This window comes from Takifugu flavidus, chromosome 1 (assembly GCF_003711565.1).
Source record: "Takifugu flavidus isolate HTHZ2018 chromosome 1, ASM371156v2, whole genome shotgun sequence".
Taxonomy (NCBI): Eukaryota; Metazoa; Chordata; class Actinopteri; order Tetraodontiformes; family Tetraodontidae; genus Takifugu; species Takifugu flavidus.
This window is the reverse complement of record NC_079520.1, coordinates 16,040,809-16,059,058: the sequence shown is the minus strand read 5'-3', so window position 1 is coordinate 16,059,058 and position 18,250 is coordinate 16,040,809. Positions and strand designations below refer to the sequence as shown.

General features: G+C 43.7%; 1 protein-coding gene across 1 annotated transcript in view; it reads right to left on the bottom strand.

Moving 5' to 3' along the window:
- Window positions 1-18,250, bottom strand: part of lrp2b (low density lipoprotein receptor-related protein 2b) — a 29,179-nt gene that overhangs the window by 6,782 nt on the left and 4,147 nt on the right. Inside the window, exons 12-60 of the mRNA XM_057028822.1 lie at window positions 17,870-18,093; window positions 17,492-17,698; window positions 17,172-17,374; window positions 16,778-16,918; window positions 16,468-16,677; window positions 16,108-16,300; window positions 15,753-15,878; window positions 15,511-15,641; window positions 14,996-15,133; window positions 14,618-14,896; window positions 14,294-14,533; window positions 14,037-14,159; window positions 13,836-13,952; window positions 13,014-13,391; window positions 12,651-12,899; window positions 12,322-12,530; window positions 12,005-12,189; window positions 11,638-11,866; window positions 11,336-11,513; window positions 11,040-11,168; window positions 10,730-10,896; window positions 10,451-10,594; window positions 10,211-10,320; window positions 9,856-10,030; window positions 9,553-9,766; window positions 8,702-8,938; window positions 8,400-8,591; window positions 7,840-8,312; window positions 7,304-7,751; window positions 7,032-7,197; window positions 6,772-6,930; window positions 6,411-6,700; window positions 5,994-6,197; window positions 5,564-5,806; window positions 5,287-5,412; window positions 5,048-5,167; window positions 4,709-4,840; window positions 4,282-4,483; window positions 3,903-4,198; window positions 3,198-3,711; window positions 2,866-3,021; window positions 2,505-2,675; window positions 2,199-2,422; window positions 1,930-2,107; window positions 1,341-1,537; window positions 871-1,116; window positions 605-730; window positions 269-388; window positions 69-185 (exon numbers count right to left, since the gene is read on the bottom strand). Coding sequence (XP_056884802.1) covers window positions 69-185; window positions 269-388; window positions 605-730; window positions 871-1,116; window positions 1,341-1,537; window positions 1,930-2,107; window positions 2,199-2,422; window positions 2,505-2,675; window positions 2,866-3,021; window positions 3,198-3,711; window positions 3,903-4,198; window positions 4,282-4,483; window positions 4,709-4,840; window positions 5,048-5,167; window positions 5,287-5,412; window positions 5,564-5,806; window positions 5,994-6,197; window positions 6,411-6,700; window positions 6,772-6,930; window positions 7,032-7,197; window positions 7,304-7,751; window positions 7,840-8,312; window positions 8,400-8,591; window positions 8,702-8,938; window positions 9,553-9,766; window positions 9,856-10,030; window positions 10,211-10,320; window positions 10,451-10,594; window positions 10,730-10,896; window positions 11,040-11,168; window positions 11,336-11,513; window positions 11,638-11,866; window positions 12,005-12,189; window positions 12,322-12,530; window positions 12,651-12,899; window positions 13,014-13,391; window positions 13,836-13,952; window positions 14,037-14,159; window positions 14,294-14,533; window positions 14,618-14,896; window positions 14,996-15,133; window positions 15,511-15,641; window positions 15,753-15,878; window positions 16,108-16,300; window positions 16,468-16,677; window positions 16,778-16,918; window positions 17,172-17,374; window positions 17,492-17,698; window positions 17,870-18,093 — 10,036 coding nt within the window. The remainder of the gene's footprint in view (window positions 1-68; window positions 186-268; window positions 389-604; window positions 731-870; window positions 1,117-1,340; window positions 1,538-1,929; window positions 2,108-2,198; window positions 2,423-2,504; window positions 2,676-2,865; window positions 3,022-3,197; window positions 3,712-3,902; window positions 4,199-4,281; window positions 4,484-4,708; window positions 4,841-5,047; window positions 5,168-5,286; window positions 5,413-5,563; window positions 5,807-5,993; window positions 6,198-6,410; window positions 6,701-6,771; window positions 6,931-7,031; window positions 7,198-7,303; window positions 7,752-7,839; window positions 8,313-8,399; window positions 8,592-8,701; window positions 8,939-9,552; window positions 9,767-9,855; window positions 10,031-10,210; window positions 10,321-10,450; window positions 10,595-10,729; window positions 10,897-11,039; window positions 11,169-11,335; window positions 11,514-11,637; window positions 11,867-12,004; window positions 12,190-12,321; window positions 12,531-12,650; window positions 12,900-13,013; window positions 13,392-13,835; window positions 13,953-14,036; window positions 14,160-14,293; window positions 14,534-14,617; window positions 14,897-14,995; window positions 15,134-15,510; window positions 15,642-15,752; window positions 15,879-16,107; window positions 16,301-16,467; window positions 16,678-16,777; window positions 16,919-17,171; window positions 17,375-17,491; window positions 17,699-17,869; window positions 18,094-18,250) is intronic.

Genomic DNA, 18,250 nt, shown 5'->3' with positions numbered 1-18,250 from the left:
ACGACGTGTGAGGTTTTTAACAGAATTGTGAGCGGTAAAAAGGAATCTTGAGTGCAGCATCTGCTCACCACAGTCCCGTTCATCCGAATTGTCCCCACAGTCGTTGTCATGGTCACAAACCCAGGTCCCAGAGATACATGTTCCATCGTCACATCGAAACTCACTTTCCGAGCATGGCCTTGGCTCTACAGGTTACAAATAGATTGAGAAAGAGTGAAACAGTATGAAAGAAATTGGAGACATTTTTTCTGCTTGGTGAGACACTCACGGCAGTTCTTCTCATCTGAGCCGTCCCCACAGTCGTTATTGCCGTCACACTGCCAGCGGATGGGAATACAGCGGTGGTTGTCACATCGAAAATCTCCCAGAGGATCACAGGTGACCTCCGCTGTTTGAAAAATGGGATTAATAACAAGGCTTTAAAAGACTGGATCACTGAGGTCCTCAATGACAACTCAAAATAATTGGTGAACCTGTTTCTGGCATATTTGTTTGTGTGAAGTTACAAAATACTCACCTATCTTGGAATAAAAAGAAAACAACAGTGAGGAGAAAGTTGATTTTCATGGAAACGTGTTCCAACTAATGATGCGCAGTCACTCACCACAGCCCTCCTCGTCACTGTTGTCGATGCAGTCGTTGGTACCGTCACAACGGGCCCATTGAGGGACACAGCGGTAGTTTGTCTTGCAGGAGAACTCAGTCTCATCACACTTGTACCCTGGACCCACTGGACAGGACAAGAAATGTTAGCATTATATGGCAACATGTGATTTATGATAAATAAGTTATCTTCAAGCAATGACCACATTTACTGTACTTTTGGGGTGTAATTTATTTAAACTGCTAATTTGTAATGTCCAAACTTACTGCATGTTTCAAATGGCTCATCAGATCCATCCCCACAGTCATCTTGGGCGTCACACACATAGCTTGATGGCAGACAGCGTCCATTGGCACACTGGAACTGTCCTGGTCCACAGGTCCTCTGAGAACAAGTTTCTGGGTCTTCATCGCTACCATCCGAGCAGTCATTTACTCCATCGCAGTGCCACGACACAGGGATGCAATACTTGTTTTTACACTGGAACTGGTTTTCCTGGCATCTGTGGTCACCTACAAAGAAAGCAGCTTGAATTGTCAGAGCCAAGGCCTCTGTTTACACTACCTTAGTCATTCGAATAAAAGCTACCATAACATGCTGTTTTTTTTCTATTAAGACTCAATACTGCAATTAAAATATGTACAAAACACATCTGATCTGACTAAAAACCACATTCACATTACAATCCGGTCTATAAGGTCCAAACTCAAATTGGCCACTTATCACAGTCACATACTGCAGAGAGCAGCATCCTCATCTGAGTGGTCAGGACAGTCTGCGTGACCATCGCAGATGAAGCCTGGGTAGGTGCAATTTCCATCTTGACACTGAAACTGGCCAATGGGGCAAAGACGCGGTGGACAGGTTTGGGGCTCGTCCGAGCCATCTCCGCAGTCTGACTGGCCATCACACTTCCACCAAATAGGAACACACCTGAGCACAAACAGATCACCCCAGAGATGAAAACTGTTGCAAACCAAAATAAATAAGACAAATTTTACACTTTTCCCTGCAAGAGTTTTTACATTTTACACATTTTACACATGTCACTCTAGCAGAAAGCTGCTGTTACTGACAAACACCAAATATCAAGAAACTAAAGCAAATAGCTCAATCTGTTTATTATTATTATTATTATTATTATTATTATTATTATTATTATTATTATTATTATTGTTGTTGTTGTTGTTGTTGTGTTGTTGTTGTTGTTGGCCTTTTATTATGATTATTTCACAAAGATTTGTGAAGAGTGAAGTGAATAAGAGCACAACTGAAGTCGGGAGCACTGTCTAAAAGGAATTTGGGATTTTTTACAAAGGACTGACTTTTCATTATCTCCACAGCGGAACTGGGTGCTGGAACAGTCAGCAACACATTGAATCTTGAAGCCAACAGCGAGGCCGATAAAGTGATCCGGACACTCGCAGGAAGCTTCCTGCCCTCCAGGGCCGATCAGACACAGATGACTGCAGGTCAAATAATGGGACGAGCAGGGGTTTTCACCTGAGACAAAGATAACAAGAAGAGCACGTTGGTTGAGTCTGAAAAGCAGGAATAAACAAAATAATCTACAATTCAAATGTAGTTCACTTACTACGTGGCTGTCTATATGGGTGATAGACGTGGATGTCATAGGGCCGGTGTGTGTTATTTCCCATGACTGTACGCTGTTCGCCAGTGTACTTGTGAGCCTTTTCCACTGTGTGTGTGTTCCAATCAGTCCAGTAAACCCAATCCTCAAAAAGGGAAACAGCAAACACGTGGGGAAGTGTACCGGCCATGGCCCGGTGTCGGTTCTGCCCATCCATATCTGCAAAGCTGAAAGATTAAATAGTAGAGGGTCAATACAAGCACCAGAGCTCCTTCGACACAAACTGAATTGATCTGATTCTTAACTCACTCCAGGAAGTTAAGATGTGAATCAGCAAAGAAAATTTTGTTGGTTGTGTAGTCAATGGTCAGAGCGTTGGGCCACTCTAGCTTGGTTGTAACAATAGCACTGACATTGCGTCCATCCATGCCAGCTCTCCCAATATATGGTGTGTCACCCCAGTCGGTCCAGTACACCCATCTACATAAAAGGAAAGAAAATGATTAACACTTACCATTATGAACGAGCCTTAAAAACACAAGTTCCTCATAGTATGGCCTCTTATGAAACCAATAAAACATCACCATTCTCCCAAGAATAATTTGACATTTAAGAGCAGATAAGGTGTTGAGACTTGTATTAGACAGTCTATGGGTGTGTTTATCATTACCCATATTTTGGATTCACAGCCACAGCACGTGGACGGCTGATAACGTAGGTGCTGTTTCCCTCTTTGAAATGTCCTGACAGCAGCTTCTTCTGGTAGCGCCCGTTTAGCTCCATTACATGAACCGAGCCATAATAAGAATCAGTCCAGTACAATTTCCTGCAGCACACCAAAACATTTTTGACACCAGGTTAGGGCAAAAAAATGTGTGATCAAACAGTTTACAATAACAATGTTTATACAGCTGGATCTAGCTGAAATCTTTCTTGAAATAACGCTTAATGAATTGATTTTTCTCTCAGCTTTCGGATGAATTTCCTACTTTCTTCACATACCTGCCCACCCAGTCCAAAGCCAGCCCTTCTGCTGTCATCACATCATTTGCCAGAATCTCCCTATCAGTCCCATCAAAACGCATCCTCTCGATTTTCCTCGCTCCTGCATCAAGCCAGTAAAGCCTTTTTTCGGAGTGGTCAAAATCTAGAGCCACGGCATTGGTAAGCCCTTGGAGGACAACACTCAAAAGTGAGCCATCGGTGGTCAGATTGCGGATGTAGTAGCGATTACTGTACAACAGGTAAGGGGCAATGCCACTGTTCTGCCGACAGGTGCGCCCATCTGCCTCACGAATGTACCCCGGGGCACATTTGCAGTAGTATGATCCGACAACATTCTCGCAGATCTGGCTACAGACGGCAGGTGTGCTCGAGCATTCGTTGATGTCTTCACAGGCTTTGCCGTCGGGCATGAGTCGGTAGCCAGGATTGCAGGAGCAGTAGTAACCAGTGGGGGTGTCAGTGCAGAGCTGGGCACATTTGTGCACGGATGGGTTTTGGCACTCGTTGATTCCTATAGACATAAAAAAAGATAATGGGGGAAAACAGTGGAGAAAAGAGATGATGACAATGAGCTGTTGTAGTAAATCAAAGTAAAAATATCAGCAAATAAGCTGGCTTATGATAGGTTATTTTAAAGGTGTCTGAATTTCCTCAACTATAGATCGACTGCACTATAAACAGTTCACGAATGTCGCGTCTCACCACAGCCTTTTTCGTCACTGTTGTCGTCGCAGTCCTTCTGCCCATTGCAAACCTTGCTGGTATCAATACACTGGCCTGAACTGCACATGTACTGTTGAGGAGCGCAGGTTGGCTGAGGAGAGACGCACAAGCTGTCGGCCTCATCTGAGCCATCCATGCAGTCGCTCTCCCCATCGCAGGTAAAGGAACCGGAGATACAGGCTCCATTAGCACAAGTGAATTGGTTGCTGCTGCAGGTGTCATACGTACAGCCCAACTCATCACTGCCGTCCCCGCAGTCATTCACACGGTCGCAGCTAAGAAAGGAGGGTACGTTAAAAAAAGGAGTAATTTCAAAGGTGGATCAACGAATCCTTGTTCATACACGATTCCAACTTACTGGTAAGGGAGCAGGATGCAAAGCCCGTTGGAACAGGAAAACTCATCCAGGTGGCAGGTGCGGTTAGGGCAGTTCTTTAGCTCATCAGCTGCATTGGCACAGTCCTTCTCTCCATCACACACAAAGCTTAGAGGCACGCAACGTGGATGACCTGGATACCAGGTTGGACAGGTAAACTGGTCTGAGCTGCAGGTACGCTGACCTGGAGGAAAGAAGATGAACCATATAAGATGTTAGAGAAGTAAATTGAAAAAAAGAAGTGGGAGAAAAGGCAAAACTGAACTACAGCATGAGTCAGAGATCAGATTAAAAAAATCAACTGAAAAGAAAATTAAAGGGTTTAAAGTTTGATTAAGCTTCTGTAACATGTTACCAAACTGAAAGACTTATAATATCTCTACAATATGCAAATAAAGCGCTATCTCACCACACTCCAGTTCAGGAGCCTCATCGCTGTTGTCCCAACAGTCGTTATTACCATCACAGACCATAGACTGGGGGATGCAGTTTCCATTGGTACATGTAAACTGACTGGGATTGCATGTTTTGATCTGTTCCTCTGCACAAGAACAAAGAAATATCTTTCGTGAGACATTACAAATTTCAGACAGGCTGGCGAAAGTTGCGTAATTTTCTTAATAATCCACCGTAATACACATTAATTGTGTACTGGTACACAAAAATTGTGTGCGGTACACAACAGGTCAATCGCCCTTCGAGCTGTTAAACAATATAAGTGATTGAAATGGGAATGCACAATACTTGCCACAAGTTGGAGGTTCATCTGTCCCATCCCTGCAGTCCTGGATGAAGTCACACACCCAGGAGTTGGGAATACACTTCCCATCGTCACAGCGAAACTCGTCCAAGGAGCATGTACGAGTCGCTGGAGAATACAGATTCATACATTTTTTCCCCCGTGAAATGTTGTTTTGAATCAGGTAAAATACAAACTTATCAGCATGCTAACCTTATCCAGTGACCACAGGCCAGTGTGTAGCTTACCACAGAAGAGAGGGTTTTCGTCACTGTTGTCTCCACAGTTGTTGTAACCATCACACAGGTTTCCAGGGTAGATGCAGATGTTGGTATGATCACATTTGACTAGGCCCTCAGGACAAGTCCTGTCAGCTGTCATAACATATAAAAAAATCTGAATAAACACAGGATCAAACTGGTTAAAGATTATGTCTCGTTTCAGAGATGAGACCTATTACCGCACAGGCAATATTGTGCTCAAGGTCAACCGAGCTAACTAGAGATTATCCTGGTTTTAACTTACGGCAGTTGATTTCATCAGAGGTGGCGTTATCTCTGCAGTCGTTGTGGCCATCACAGATGAAGTCTGCGCTGATGCAACGTCCATTGGTACAGGTGAACTCAGTCGTGGGATTGCATGTGGGAAAGGGGCAGCCGAGTTCATCGCTGTTGTCATGACAGTCATCGGTGTAGTCGCACACATAGCTAAGTGGCACACAGCGGCCATTGTCACAGGTGAAGTCCATGGCAGAGCAGGTGTGGAAGGCTTGGCAAGAGGAACAACATGGCATTTGCTGATTTTTGTTTTAAAAGATAGACTTCAAACAGCAAACAAAGGCAAACTAACATGATGCTAAATTTAGCAAGTGTGCGTTGATTTGCAACTGGTTCAATGTCCAAAAATCCCCCCTGAATATATTTGCTATAGATTTTATCTGAACATCAAGTCTCACCACAAACTCTTTCCAGTTCATCGGAATTATCTTGACAGTCGTTGTAGCCGTCACACTTCCAGTAAGCAGCGATACAGTTACCATTGAGGCAGGTGAACTGATTTGGCTGACAACGTTTTCCTGTGTCTTGGATGCAGTCTTTACCATTGTTGGCTAGATACCACTTGCCATCGTGGGGACACTGACACTCTGGACCAGATGGGCCTGCAGAAGAGTTTATGTGCGGTGAGGAAATCCAAGACTATGGATAATTGTTTTTTCTGATTGGTATTAGTTTCTAATGGGTCACTTTGTCTAGCTCATCGTCCCTTCAGCCACTGAAAACAGCTGGTGCTCATAACTGGTTTTTAAATTTGTGTGCACAAATTTAGTGGTGCACCTTCTTTGGTGCAAGCACTGTAAGGTGTCCGCTCTTACCAGAAACACATATATGACTGCAGCCTCCATTGAACTGCTGACAGGAGCTGGAGCACATCTCCTGTTTAGAGCCTGCGTAAACATGAATGTCATTTGGTCTGTACTGCAGGTCCTGCGCCAGGACAGCAAAGCCAGAACCACCATCCTTTCTTGCCCTGAAGATGGCTCTCTCAGTCCAATCAGTCCAGAAGATGTCTTGTTGGAACACGGTCATGGCAAATGGGTACAGGACCCCATGCACTATTATTTGTCTGTTCTCCCCAGTCAGAGTGGCCCGCTCAATTTTATCTCTATTTAGGAGAAGAGATGCTGTCAAAAAACAACATTATCAATATCACCACCAATAACAAACTGTACATACAATGAAGCATCAGCCCAGTAGAGCATCCTCTCTTCATAATCTATGGACAGGCCATTGGGTGTTGTTAGGCTGCTATTAATGATGGTGGTGCGGAAGTTGCCCCCCAGCGTGGCCCTCTCAATTTTGGCTGGATAACCCCAATCAGTCCAGTATAGATAACTGCATAAAAGAGAGACGTGAGTAAAGGAGCTTGGACAGAGTGGAATAATCACATTAAAAGAACAATTCAGTAAATAATATTGAAGACTTGTCGCTTTTACCCATAGCAGGGGTCAACAATGATGCCTCTGGGCCGGTATGCATTAGCAATGATTGAGCGGTTTTGCCCATCCAACCCTATGGACTGGACGTTGCCTCTATAGTAGTCGGTGAAATAAAGACGTTTGTTCACCCAATCAAAGGCCAATCCCTCTGGGTCATCCAAATCTGAAAAATGTATAGGGGGTGTTGAAAAATGAGAGATTAAACCATGACAGACTGATGGAAGAATGAGAAACAGTAAGAAACACATGTTAACATGAGCTGAACTCACTTGTAGCAATCATGACAGGTGGGCTCGTGGGTGATGTCGTTGTGATGAAGCCAATTCTGCTGCGACCAATTCCCATGTACTGGGTGAAGAAAATTCGTTTCTCCTTGAAGTCATAATCCAAAGCCATTACACTATAGCCCAAGTTCAAGGTTGGATAAGGAGCACTGTGATCTGTGGGGTCTAACCGCAAGCTGTTTAGTGTGTAGTCTGTGGTAAAAACTAGAAACTCATCTAGTCCATAACCACATGTTACTCCATTACTAAGGATTGACCCATGTGCGCAGCCACATTTTGGTGCTTCCTGGTCTGGTATGGCAAAGCAGAGTTGCTGGCAGCGTCCATTATTTTCATAACAGGGGTTGAATCCAACCTGGTGGGCAGCTGTAGGCTGGACATGAACGTCAAATATGGCAACGTCCGTCAAGCCATCAAGATTGTCTCGAATTACCTAATACCAAAAACATTGCAATAGGTGACACAAGAGCAATACTGTAAAGATAAACTTGTGTTTTATATTTGATAGATTTATTTCTCACCTCAGGTTGAACAGAACTAGAAGGATCCTTACTGGCCTGAAACAGTTTCCCTAGCTTTTTATCCACCCACAACAAGTCATTTCCAAATATAGCCATTCCAACTGGAGATGGGTAACGGCTCCCATATCGGATTATCTGCCTTTCTGTCCCATCCGGGGCCATTCGGGAGATCATATCAAGAACATCATCAGTCCAGTAAAGAAAATCGTTGGTGTAGTCGACAGTCAGGCCGCGAGGTGATGCTAAGCTTTCAGATGCTAATACGGTGCGGTTGCTGCCATCCAAAAGTGATCGCTCAATCTTAGGTGTTTGGCCCCCATCGGTCCAAAAGAGGTAGCGAAGCTTGGGGCTGACAGCCAGATCACGGGGCTGGTCATGGGAGGACTTGAAAAGGATGGTTCGGTACGTGGTGTTGATGACATGCATCTCCAGCAAGGTCTCACTTTCAAAGGCATTGGTGAAATATAAATTACCTAAGAAAATAACAATGCTTTATTGACTGATGGTTGTGTTTCTAAAAGACCACAATAAAAGTAACAGAAGGATGGGTGACATCATACCTGCAATCCAGTCAACAGCAAGACCCTGGATGCCTAATCTTCCAATGCCTGTACTAATCAGCCTCATGGTATATCCTCCGCTTGTTTTAGTCCGATAGATGCCCTTATATGAAGTATATGTGCTGTTGTCGGTGTAATACACAAAGCCAGATTGAATATGTAGGTCGATCTTGCCCTTGATAGAGTAAGATGCTGCAAGAAGAAAGAACCACAACAACAAAAAATGTAACCAAAGAAGCTTTGTCACATAGTCAGTATATAGTAGACTGAAAAATAAAAACTTTACACATCATCCAACATACATCCGCTAACAGGCACCATCGCCTCTGAGTGGTCGGAGCTGTTAACATGGAAGCCACGGATGTACTTATTGGTGGACACAACTGCATATGATTCATACTGTTCACAGCGTGTGCCATCTGGAGACATGATAAATCCTGTGGTACAAGCGCAGGTCTTCTCATTGCCAGGTCTGGGTAGGCAGAGGTGGGCACAGCCCCCATTGTTGGAGCTACAGGCATTAGCGGTCCCTGCTGAATCTGTGGGAGGAAAGGGGAAGAAAGTGGAGGAGGTACAGTATATTCAATCCTTTAAGCTCCTATAACTGGAATGCAACTGTGAATTTGAACAATAACATTAAAAAATCAGGCTTTGATTAAATATTTCTCGACGACTGTAGGTGCGTTTTCACTGTGCGAGTAACAGGTAAATACTGGGGGCAGGAACTTTAAACAACAACACTGCGGAGTAGGACCCCTCGGCGACGTTGCAAGCTTCGATCGCTGCAACTGCCGTAATGGTTGTGCGACAATGATGTCACCCGGGCGAGAGGCCAAAACCAAAAACAATAACAAAGAAAAAATGAGGAAAGAGGTAAACAGTAAAGGAGCCGAAGCATAATATTCTGAGAAAATATGATTTCTTCCAGCTCCGTGACGTGTGCACTTATGGAGTTTTGTTCTGACTGACCACATCAGTGTGTTAATAAATATCAAGTAAACAGCACATGTTGTGATACTTAATAAGATTTGATGTCATTGCGGTGGACGCTATGAGCGAGTTCAGAGGAGGTTCCTGCAGTGCCCTGGCTGCTTAAAATTACCCCAAAGTTCCTGCGGTGGAAACGTTCCTAGTTACTGGGGACGTCACTTACTGTCTCTCGCATGTACTTTGAGTGCACGGAGGCCACTCATGCCACTCCTCATCACAACCATGTTGGCACCAGTGCCTTTGTCCACCCTTTCAATGACCTCATAGTCCAAGTCAGTGTAGTAGAGGTAATTCTGGTGGACTGTTAGCCCCCATGGATGGGACAGACCAGTCACCACCGTCACCCTGGTAATGCCATCCATAGTGCCACTTTCAATCTAGGCAAACATCCCAAGAGCATGCAGAGGATTATTCAGTGAAAGTCACAGACTCTGGACCAAAATAAAGACATTTGAAGCAATCTTACCACCCCAGACCCCGACACACCCCAGTACAGTTTGCTGGTGGAGATGTCAGCAGTAAGAAATCCAATGTTAGCCAGATTTCCTGTGTAAAGGTTCTTTAAGTTTCCACCATCCATGTCTGCACTGCCAACTTTAGGAGGAACATTGTCTGACCCTTTGTCTGTCCAAAACAATTTCCTGTACAAGAATAAGGGATAATTAAAGCCCTACAATTTAAACGTGCAACTACAGGCTTCAGATGGGATGGTCTGTTAACACTGCAGAGAAAAAGATTCTTTCTGACTTTTAAAAATTCTGTTAAGTCACATCTCACTTTGCTCAGAGACATGTTGATTTTTAAGGAAAAGGATTCTTTACCCTCGTGCTGGATCCAGTGCTATACCCATAGGCTGGCCTGCCTCCTCTGGTTTACCTGTGGAGCTAATGAGGGTCTTCCTGTAGTGCTGATTTCCATCCACACGAATAACCTATGCATATGTAACATACGCATCCAGTTAGATATACATTAAGCCTTTTGTTTTTTGCTGTTGGGGATTTTTTTTCCTACTGTTGGTTATTATTATACATTGTAATTATTTATCCATCACCATTGATTACCTCGATGGCTTTACCAGTGGGATTGGTGTAATACATCATTCGGGTTATCCAATCAAAAGCCAGACCAGACGGTGAGCCCATGATAGCAGCAGGAGCAAACTCTGACCTGTTAGTTCCACTGGTTTTCACTTTCCATATAGAACCCTGACATTGAAGGAAGACAGCATGTTATATGCATTAATACCTGCAAAATCCTTTCTCCTCATCAAATGTATCATTGTACAAGTAGCACAATATTGTATATATAAGAAAACACATAAAGCACAATGCGGGACTCACTGTGCTCTGCACCCAATAGACTAACTCCTCCTGGTCATCAAAGTCAATGTCCTGCCCCTGACTGATGCCCGACACAGGGGCCATTGCGTTGTTGGAAGGGTCATTGGGGTCAAGAGGGATTCCAAAAATGACTGACTCTCTTACCACCATTAAAAAGGTAGATTCGTCTAGTAAAGAGTTCAGGTGATTATTTGGACAAACATGTATTCCAAGCAGTGGGAAGAAAACAACACTTTGTTGGAATAGCGGTTGATGTGTTTTGGACAAAAAATCATTGACAAGATAAAATTAAATAATATGAACAATATACCTTTAATACAGGTGCGTTTGTCAGCATCCAGTTTCCAGCCAGACTGACAGTGGCAGGAGTAATATCTGGGCCTCAAGCCTGACAGCAGGCACAGCTGAGTGCACAGGTGGTCGCCGCACGGATTGATGGCTGAATTCAAAAGCAACGTAATGCGTAAATACTGGTTTCTTTTTATAGAGCAGGTTTTTCAATATAAATAGCAGCCGACAATAGTTGTTCTGTGATTACGGTACATGTGGGGCTTTACCGCATCAGCACCCAACCCTGTTTTCAGATTACATATGAAGAAAAGTTACCTGTGGGTTGTTTAGTGGGATGGTCCATAACAATGCCCATTGGCTGGTACACACTGCTCATTATAGTGGTGATGTTGCTACCGTGGAACTTGTTTGTCCTCATCACCTTACTAGTATACCGCTCTGACCAGTAGACTGAGTCCTCAAAGATGGTCATACCGTGAGGGTGCTGAAGAACCTTAGGGGATTTACAGCAGGGTTGATTTATTTGAACTTATGACATTTTATGACATATTTCCATATTTTAAAAAAGTATGTATTTTTGATTTATTATTAAAATAATTAAAACCCCTTCAACCTACCATGTTGCTTGCCATAACCTGATGGCGATTCCTGCCGGTATAGTCACAGTAGTCAATATATTTTAGGTAGGCATCAGCAAAGTAGATCCTCTGTGTGGTGTAATCCAGTGCCAGGCCATTGGGCCAATAGAGTTTTGTGTTGACAATGACTTCTCTTACAGTTCCATCCATAAAGGCCCGCTCAATCCGTGGGTTCTGACCCCAATCTGACCAGAACATCAAGTTGGTGCTGGGGGAAAAAATACAATGTGATTAGAAGCTTGAACATGATGTCACAAGATCATTAAAGTTGAATCATTGAAGAAAACCACAAATGCAATATCAAATCAAACAACATCAGACTGTCCCCGTCAAATTTTCTACTTACTGGTTACGAGGATCTAAAACCAATCCACGAGGGCTGGTAACATTTTTGCTGAGGAGGACTTTGCGAAAGCGGCCGTCTAGTGTGGAAACCTCAATGTTCTCCATGACCGAGTCAGTCCAGTAAAGGTTCCGACCCACCCAGTCCACAGCTATGCTCTCAGGCACCATTAGGCCAGCAGAGAAGACCTACAACAGCAGAGGCAAATGGAATCATTACAATACTGATCAGTTTGATGTCTTCTAATTTTCTGTTTAGATATGAGAAAAAAGGCGCCCAGCGGATCAAGTCTCTGGCTGGATTTAATATAAGAATCATACCTCTCGTCTATCAGTGCCATTCTGGTAGGAACTCCATATTTTCTTCTGTGTTGCATCAGCCCAATAGATTCTGGATGTTGCGCGATCAAAGTCTACTGTCACTATGCTTGAACCGCTGACCACTGGCGTCATCTGAGGTGGGTTCTTGTTGACCCAGTTAGCGATGATTTGGCTGCGCTTGGCAACCAGAAGTACAGCAGCTTGTGTGTCTAAGGGCAGAAAGAGCACATTATTTCCCACTAAACAGTGCAGCTTTCTGTGTACAAATGCATTTATAACTCTTTGGTGTCGGACTGGGACACTTAGTTATTATGATGTGTATTTCCTACCTATAGCTTTACAGGTACGTCCATCGGGCTCAAGGAGATAACCCTCTGAGCAGTAGCAGCGGAAGCTTCCTCTCTCATTGTAGCACTCCTGGCTGCAGAAACCTGGTATCAGGCACTCGTTGATATCGTCACAGGTTTTAGAGTCATTAAGAAGTTGATAGCCTGGCGGACAGCTGCACTGAGCTCCAAACGGTCCTTGGAAGCAGGTGTGACTGCATCCTCCATTGTTCAGCGTGCAGTCATTTTGGTCTTCATGAAATTAGGTAAGATGTGTCAGTAACTGGGCATTGTGCTTCATTTGTCATTAATGTTGAAGTCGTTACAGTTTTTCTTTTTTCTTTCTAAACTGCTTAAAGTACTCACTGCAAATGGGTGACTCATCTGCTCCATTGGGACAGTCCCTCTGGCCGTCACACACCTTATCCAGATCAATGCACAGCTGGTCGGAGGGGCACTGCCACTGGCCAGATGGACAGCGAAATGGAGGTGTGGGGCAATTCTGTTCATCACTCATGTCCAAGCAGTCGTTGTCTCCATCGCACTGCCAGCTTGTCGGGATACACAACTTGTTGTTACACTGGAAATAGTTGGGTCTGCAAGTGATGGGCGGGCAAGAGTTGTGTTCATCTGATCCATCTTCACAGTCGGGATGGCCGTCACACTCCCAACCCCCTGGTATGCAGAACCCATCACTCTGGCACTGGAATTCGTCATCATGACACATACCTGGACCCCGAGTAGCTGGAAGGATTAAGACCAATTAATACTGTTAAGTTATCCTCACACCCTTCTACCTTCTAAATTTAACAATAAATTACATTGGTGTTACATTATATGTACAGGTATGTACCGCCAAGAAGGGTTTGCTGGCATTTGCTTGTATTTTAGCAAAAGGAGTAAAAAATGATCAAAGGGATTTCAATGAAATTTTCAGGAAATGTTGATAATACACCCAATTTTGGTCCCTCAGATTCCTGAGGAACTTTGACCATTGATTTTTCAAATGCTCAAAGCCCCTTGGTTTAAAGTAAAACCTAATAATTAATTGCAACCTTGTCTCACTGACACCTATTTATACTATACTACGGGTGTAAGTCCCAATGTGTGGAGAAATGAGCTTGCCAGAGGTCTAAGCCCTCAAAGTGCTTTTTTTTATTGGACTGGTGTGATCAATGGTAAACTTACGACAGTTTTGTTCATCAGAATGGTCCCTGCAGTCAAACACACCATCACACCTATAACTTGAACTGACACACTGGTCCCCACTAGCACAGGCAAACTGGTAGGAGGCACAGGCGAACTCTAAAGTGCAAAGGATTCCAGAACATTGCATATGATATGGATGAAATACAACACAATGACGTGCAAAGTCTCACAGATTCCTACCGCAGTCTTTCTCATCAGAGCCATCCAGACAGTCCTGGTCTCCATCACAGACGTAGGAGTTGTAAATGCAGCGATGGTCAGGACACAAGAAGTAATTAGGAGGGCATGTTGTGATCGTGGAATCTGTCAGAGACAACACACTCATTTGATATTTTCTCATAACACATTAAAACATCTATGTATTTTTTACATATTGGATGAAATATTTAAGGAAGTAAAAGCAGTGAGGATGGTGAGTGAGCTGAGAATGGACTCACTGCAGTTGTGTTCATCGGAGCCGTCGCCACAGTCATTGTCACCATCGCACAGCCACGTTTTAGAGATACACCTGTAGTTATCGCACGTAAAGTAGTCAGCAGAACAGGTGGTAGGGATTCTAGTGGGACAGTTCACCTCATCAGAACCATCACCACAATCGTCGATGCCGTCACAGCGCCATCCAGATTGGATGCAATGTTTGTTATTGCAGGTGAAAGCAAAGGGAGAGCAGGTGGCGCCTGAGGAGGATTAGGCAGATGCAGATAAAAACGTGTTGAAAACATTTCGACCCTTTCAGCACAGCCATTTCTTGATATATTCACCTGTGTCGGTGCAGTTGGCTTCATCAGTCTTATCCACGCAATCAACGATGCCATCGCATCGGTATGAGTTGGGTCTACAGCGTCCTTCATCACACTCAAAGGCGTTTTCGCCACAGTTGTTGTCAGGCGGTGGAACAGAATCATCCTTGATGCAGTCCATATGATTAGGTTCAAGTTTCATTCCATACGGGCAGCCACACACACGCCCAAAGGAAGGAGTCGGGAAACAGAAGTGGCTGCACCGTCCGTTGGGCAGCATGTTGCAGCGGCTGGTGAATGCTGCGAGGGGAAAAGGAAAAAAGTGGGTTTCTAGATCTGACTTTTGAGTGAGTCATTTTCAGTTAAATCCACTTTTCGTATATATGCGTGTTTACATACTGCTGTGAAGGTCAGGTGTGTAAGCTTTGATGTTCATGATGCCATTGACTCCTTGTCTGACCACGACGCTTCCTCCTCCATCCCTCTTTCTTATCTCATATATTGCTCTGGTCCTTGTGTCTGCCACATACAGGTAGTCTACAAGCAGAAATCAGCATTTCAACATTTTGAAGCAAAGAAATAAAATGTACACATTCAGATCATTTTTATTAAATTATTTTTATTATTTTTATTTAATTAAATTATTTTATAGATTTCAAATTGTGAAAGTGTTAATGACAAAAACATAAAATGCATGTTACAGCAATGCATGTGCGCTGCACCTTTAGAGTATTAAGTGAAGTCACATGACTCTTTACCGGGTTTTGGATGGGTGAATGTACATAAGGTTTTGGAATAGTTAATAGTTGGTATAGTTAAATTTAGGTTAATTTAGTAAAACCTGAAACTTTAACTTTAAATTGATCTGCAACCAGGGTGAACAACAAAAATAATCCTGTCATCATAAAACTCACCTGCATAAACGGTTAGGGAGTAGGGCTGGGTGATCTCGCCAATATTGGTAAATGTCTGTCTGTCAGTTCCTTGAATATCAATGTTGCCAATCTGGTCTAACTGGGAGTCCACCCAGTACAGCCTGTCCGTTCTATGTAAGATCACAGGGAATCACCAAATGGATCAAAAATAATAATGTAGACAATGGTGTTTCATATGTTGACAATCGTCTTTATGAAGTAAAGCATAAGCAGCATCTTACGTGTAGTCAAGAGCAAGTCCATAAGGCCAACCCAGAGTTGTGTTGACAAGAGGAACAGCATTGCTGCCATCAGTAAAGCCTCGCATAATGACCGCTGGGCGGTACCAGTCAGACCAAAATAAGTAGCTGTGGATTCACATTGGATATGACAGAATAAGTGAGTTTTTTGTTTTTTGTGGGGCTGAAAAGTAAAGAAAAAGCCATCCCGGATTAATTTGCGACAAGAGAGTTCCCCTTTAAGTAAAAAATATACAGTATATAATAAAATAAAGATGAGAAATACTTGCTGTCCCTTCAAACTGATAGCCATTAAAATTTACTCTCACATTTATTTCAGGTCCATCTGAACACTCACCCAGCACTGGGATGCACTGCAATTCCTTTTGGATTCCTCAGTCCTGTCACAATGTCTCTCCTGGATTTGTCTGTGACCTTAAAAGCCACCACAGACCGGTAGGTGCTTGTGGTCCAAAACAAGACATTGGAGGTCCAATCATAAGCCATTGCATCTATCGTTCCCACTCTGTATCCAGTCAGAATCTCTTGGACTGAGGGCAGATGACAACCAATCATCAAGCATCATAGTGGCTAGTACATTCTAACTTCATGTAAAACTGACATGAACATGCTCTATGTACATCACTATTCATAGTGAATAACATTAGAATAGTGTTTTATACCTAAACTGGACAATAATAATAAAAAAAAACATTACCAGTGCCATTGAGGTTTGACTTATAGACAAGCCCTCTGGACCTGTCATTGTAGAAAATCATTTCTTTTTTTCCATCAAACTCCACAGCAGAGCCAGAGAAAGATGTTGCCAGCCCAGAGAGGGGCAGGGTGAGATCCTCCTGATTAGAAAAGGTCAGCGGGATCCCCCTCACAGCAAGAGAGGTGGCAATCATCAGGAAGTCCTTCACCTCTGTTTAAAAACAGGCATCAAGTCATTACCATCAAATTAATGGTGATAAATCTAACTGAGTAAATAATTATGTCATTTGCCTCTGTGGATGTACACTCACTAATGCACGTGCGTTGGTCAGAAAGGAGGTCGTAGCCATGGCGACACTTGCAGCGGGTGCCCAGCCCATCATTGTCAGTACGATGACTCAATACACAAATGTGCTGGCAGCCGCCGTTGTGTCTGCCGCAAGGGTTAATGACTGGAGGACATGACAGGTGATGGATTTTAGGGCATTTTACTGTTGTATCAAGTCATGATTGGTGAGATTCACATATAAAGGTGAGACATTAGCTACTAATCAGTTATTTGGTCATGGACATCACTGACTTTTGTTAGCACGAGCAATCATTTCAAACACAACTGTGACAATTATGTTGTGTTAGTACTAGAGGCCCAGGAGGTTCTCTGACCAATTATGTTAAATGGAGGAGATTGGAAGTGTGTCTGCTCACCAACAGGTTGAAGGACAGAGTGGGAGACGACAACATGGCCTGGTCGTTTTGCAGTACGATAAATCAGCGCCGGGTTGTTCTCTTTAAAGCGGTTCGCTTTCATCACACCCATCTTGGTCCAGTCAGTGAAGAACACGTGGTTTTCAAATGTAGCAATTCCAAAAGGGTACGGAGCCTGGGTTCCACCATTGAGGACGATTTTCCTAAAGGGAAAATACAAACAAACCCCCCCACCCAAATTGTTACCACAGTTAGCATAATCTGCACATTTTTATTTTAAGTAGCAACGGCTGCATGTCACTTTTCATTGTAATTCTCACCTGTCCAAACCGTTGTAGGTAACAGTTTCCACAGTATCGAAGTGTATGTCAGACCAATACACCCTCTTGGTGACGATATCTACTGTGATTCCTGCCGGAATGCCGAGTCTGCTCTTCACTAGCTCAACACGGCTGCTGCCATCCATGTAGGCACGTTCCAGTTTCACCTGCTCAGTAGCAATGCCCATGTCTGTGAAGAACATGTATCTGCAAACACAACAAAGAAAAGCTCAAAGGGCGCTTTAGCTGGACGATCGGTAAGGTCGCTGTAAGAATTATTGGTATTCTAAAGGTAAAGTCATTGGTCCAGTGTAGTTCATGAGAGTCAGGTTTTAGCATTAAGTGGAGTATTTGTGAAACAACAGCATGCAAACGCACCCAACTGTCGGGTCCAGTGCGAGACCGTGAGGGCTCTGGAGATTTTCAGCCACCAGCGTGATGCGATTCTCCCCACTGAAATCACACACATCGATGCGCTCCACCATGGCCTCTAAGACATAGAGTTTGAAGTTGAGCCAGTCCACCGCAAGGTTCTGGACGCTCTTAACTGCTGCAGTCAGAACCTCTTTGACATCACCCCCATTGTAGTTGGCAGAGTACACCTGGTGAAAGAACAACAGTTGTTGCAGCCAAATCATCGCTAACTGGGTCAACAACAGCAACAGCAAAGAACAACAGGGTCATGTTTTTTCCAGCTCAACCACTTGAATTGACACTGTCAACATGCCCGTAGTCGAACACACAAATTACTGCTGAAAT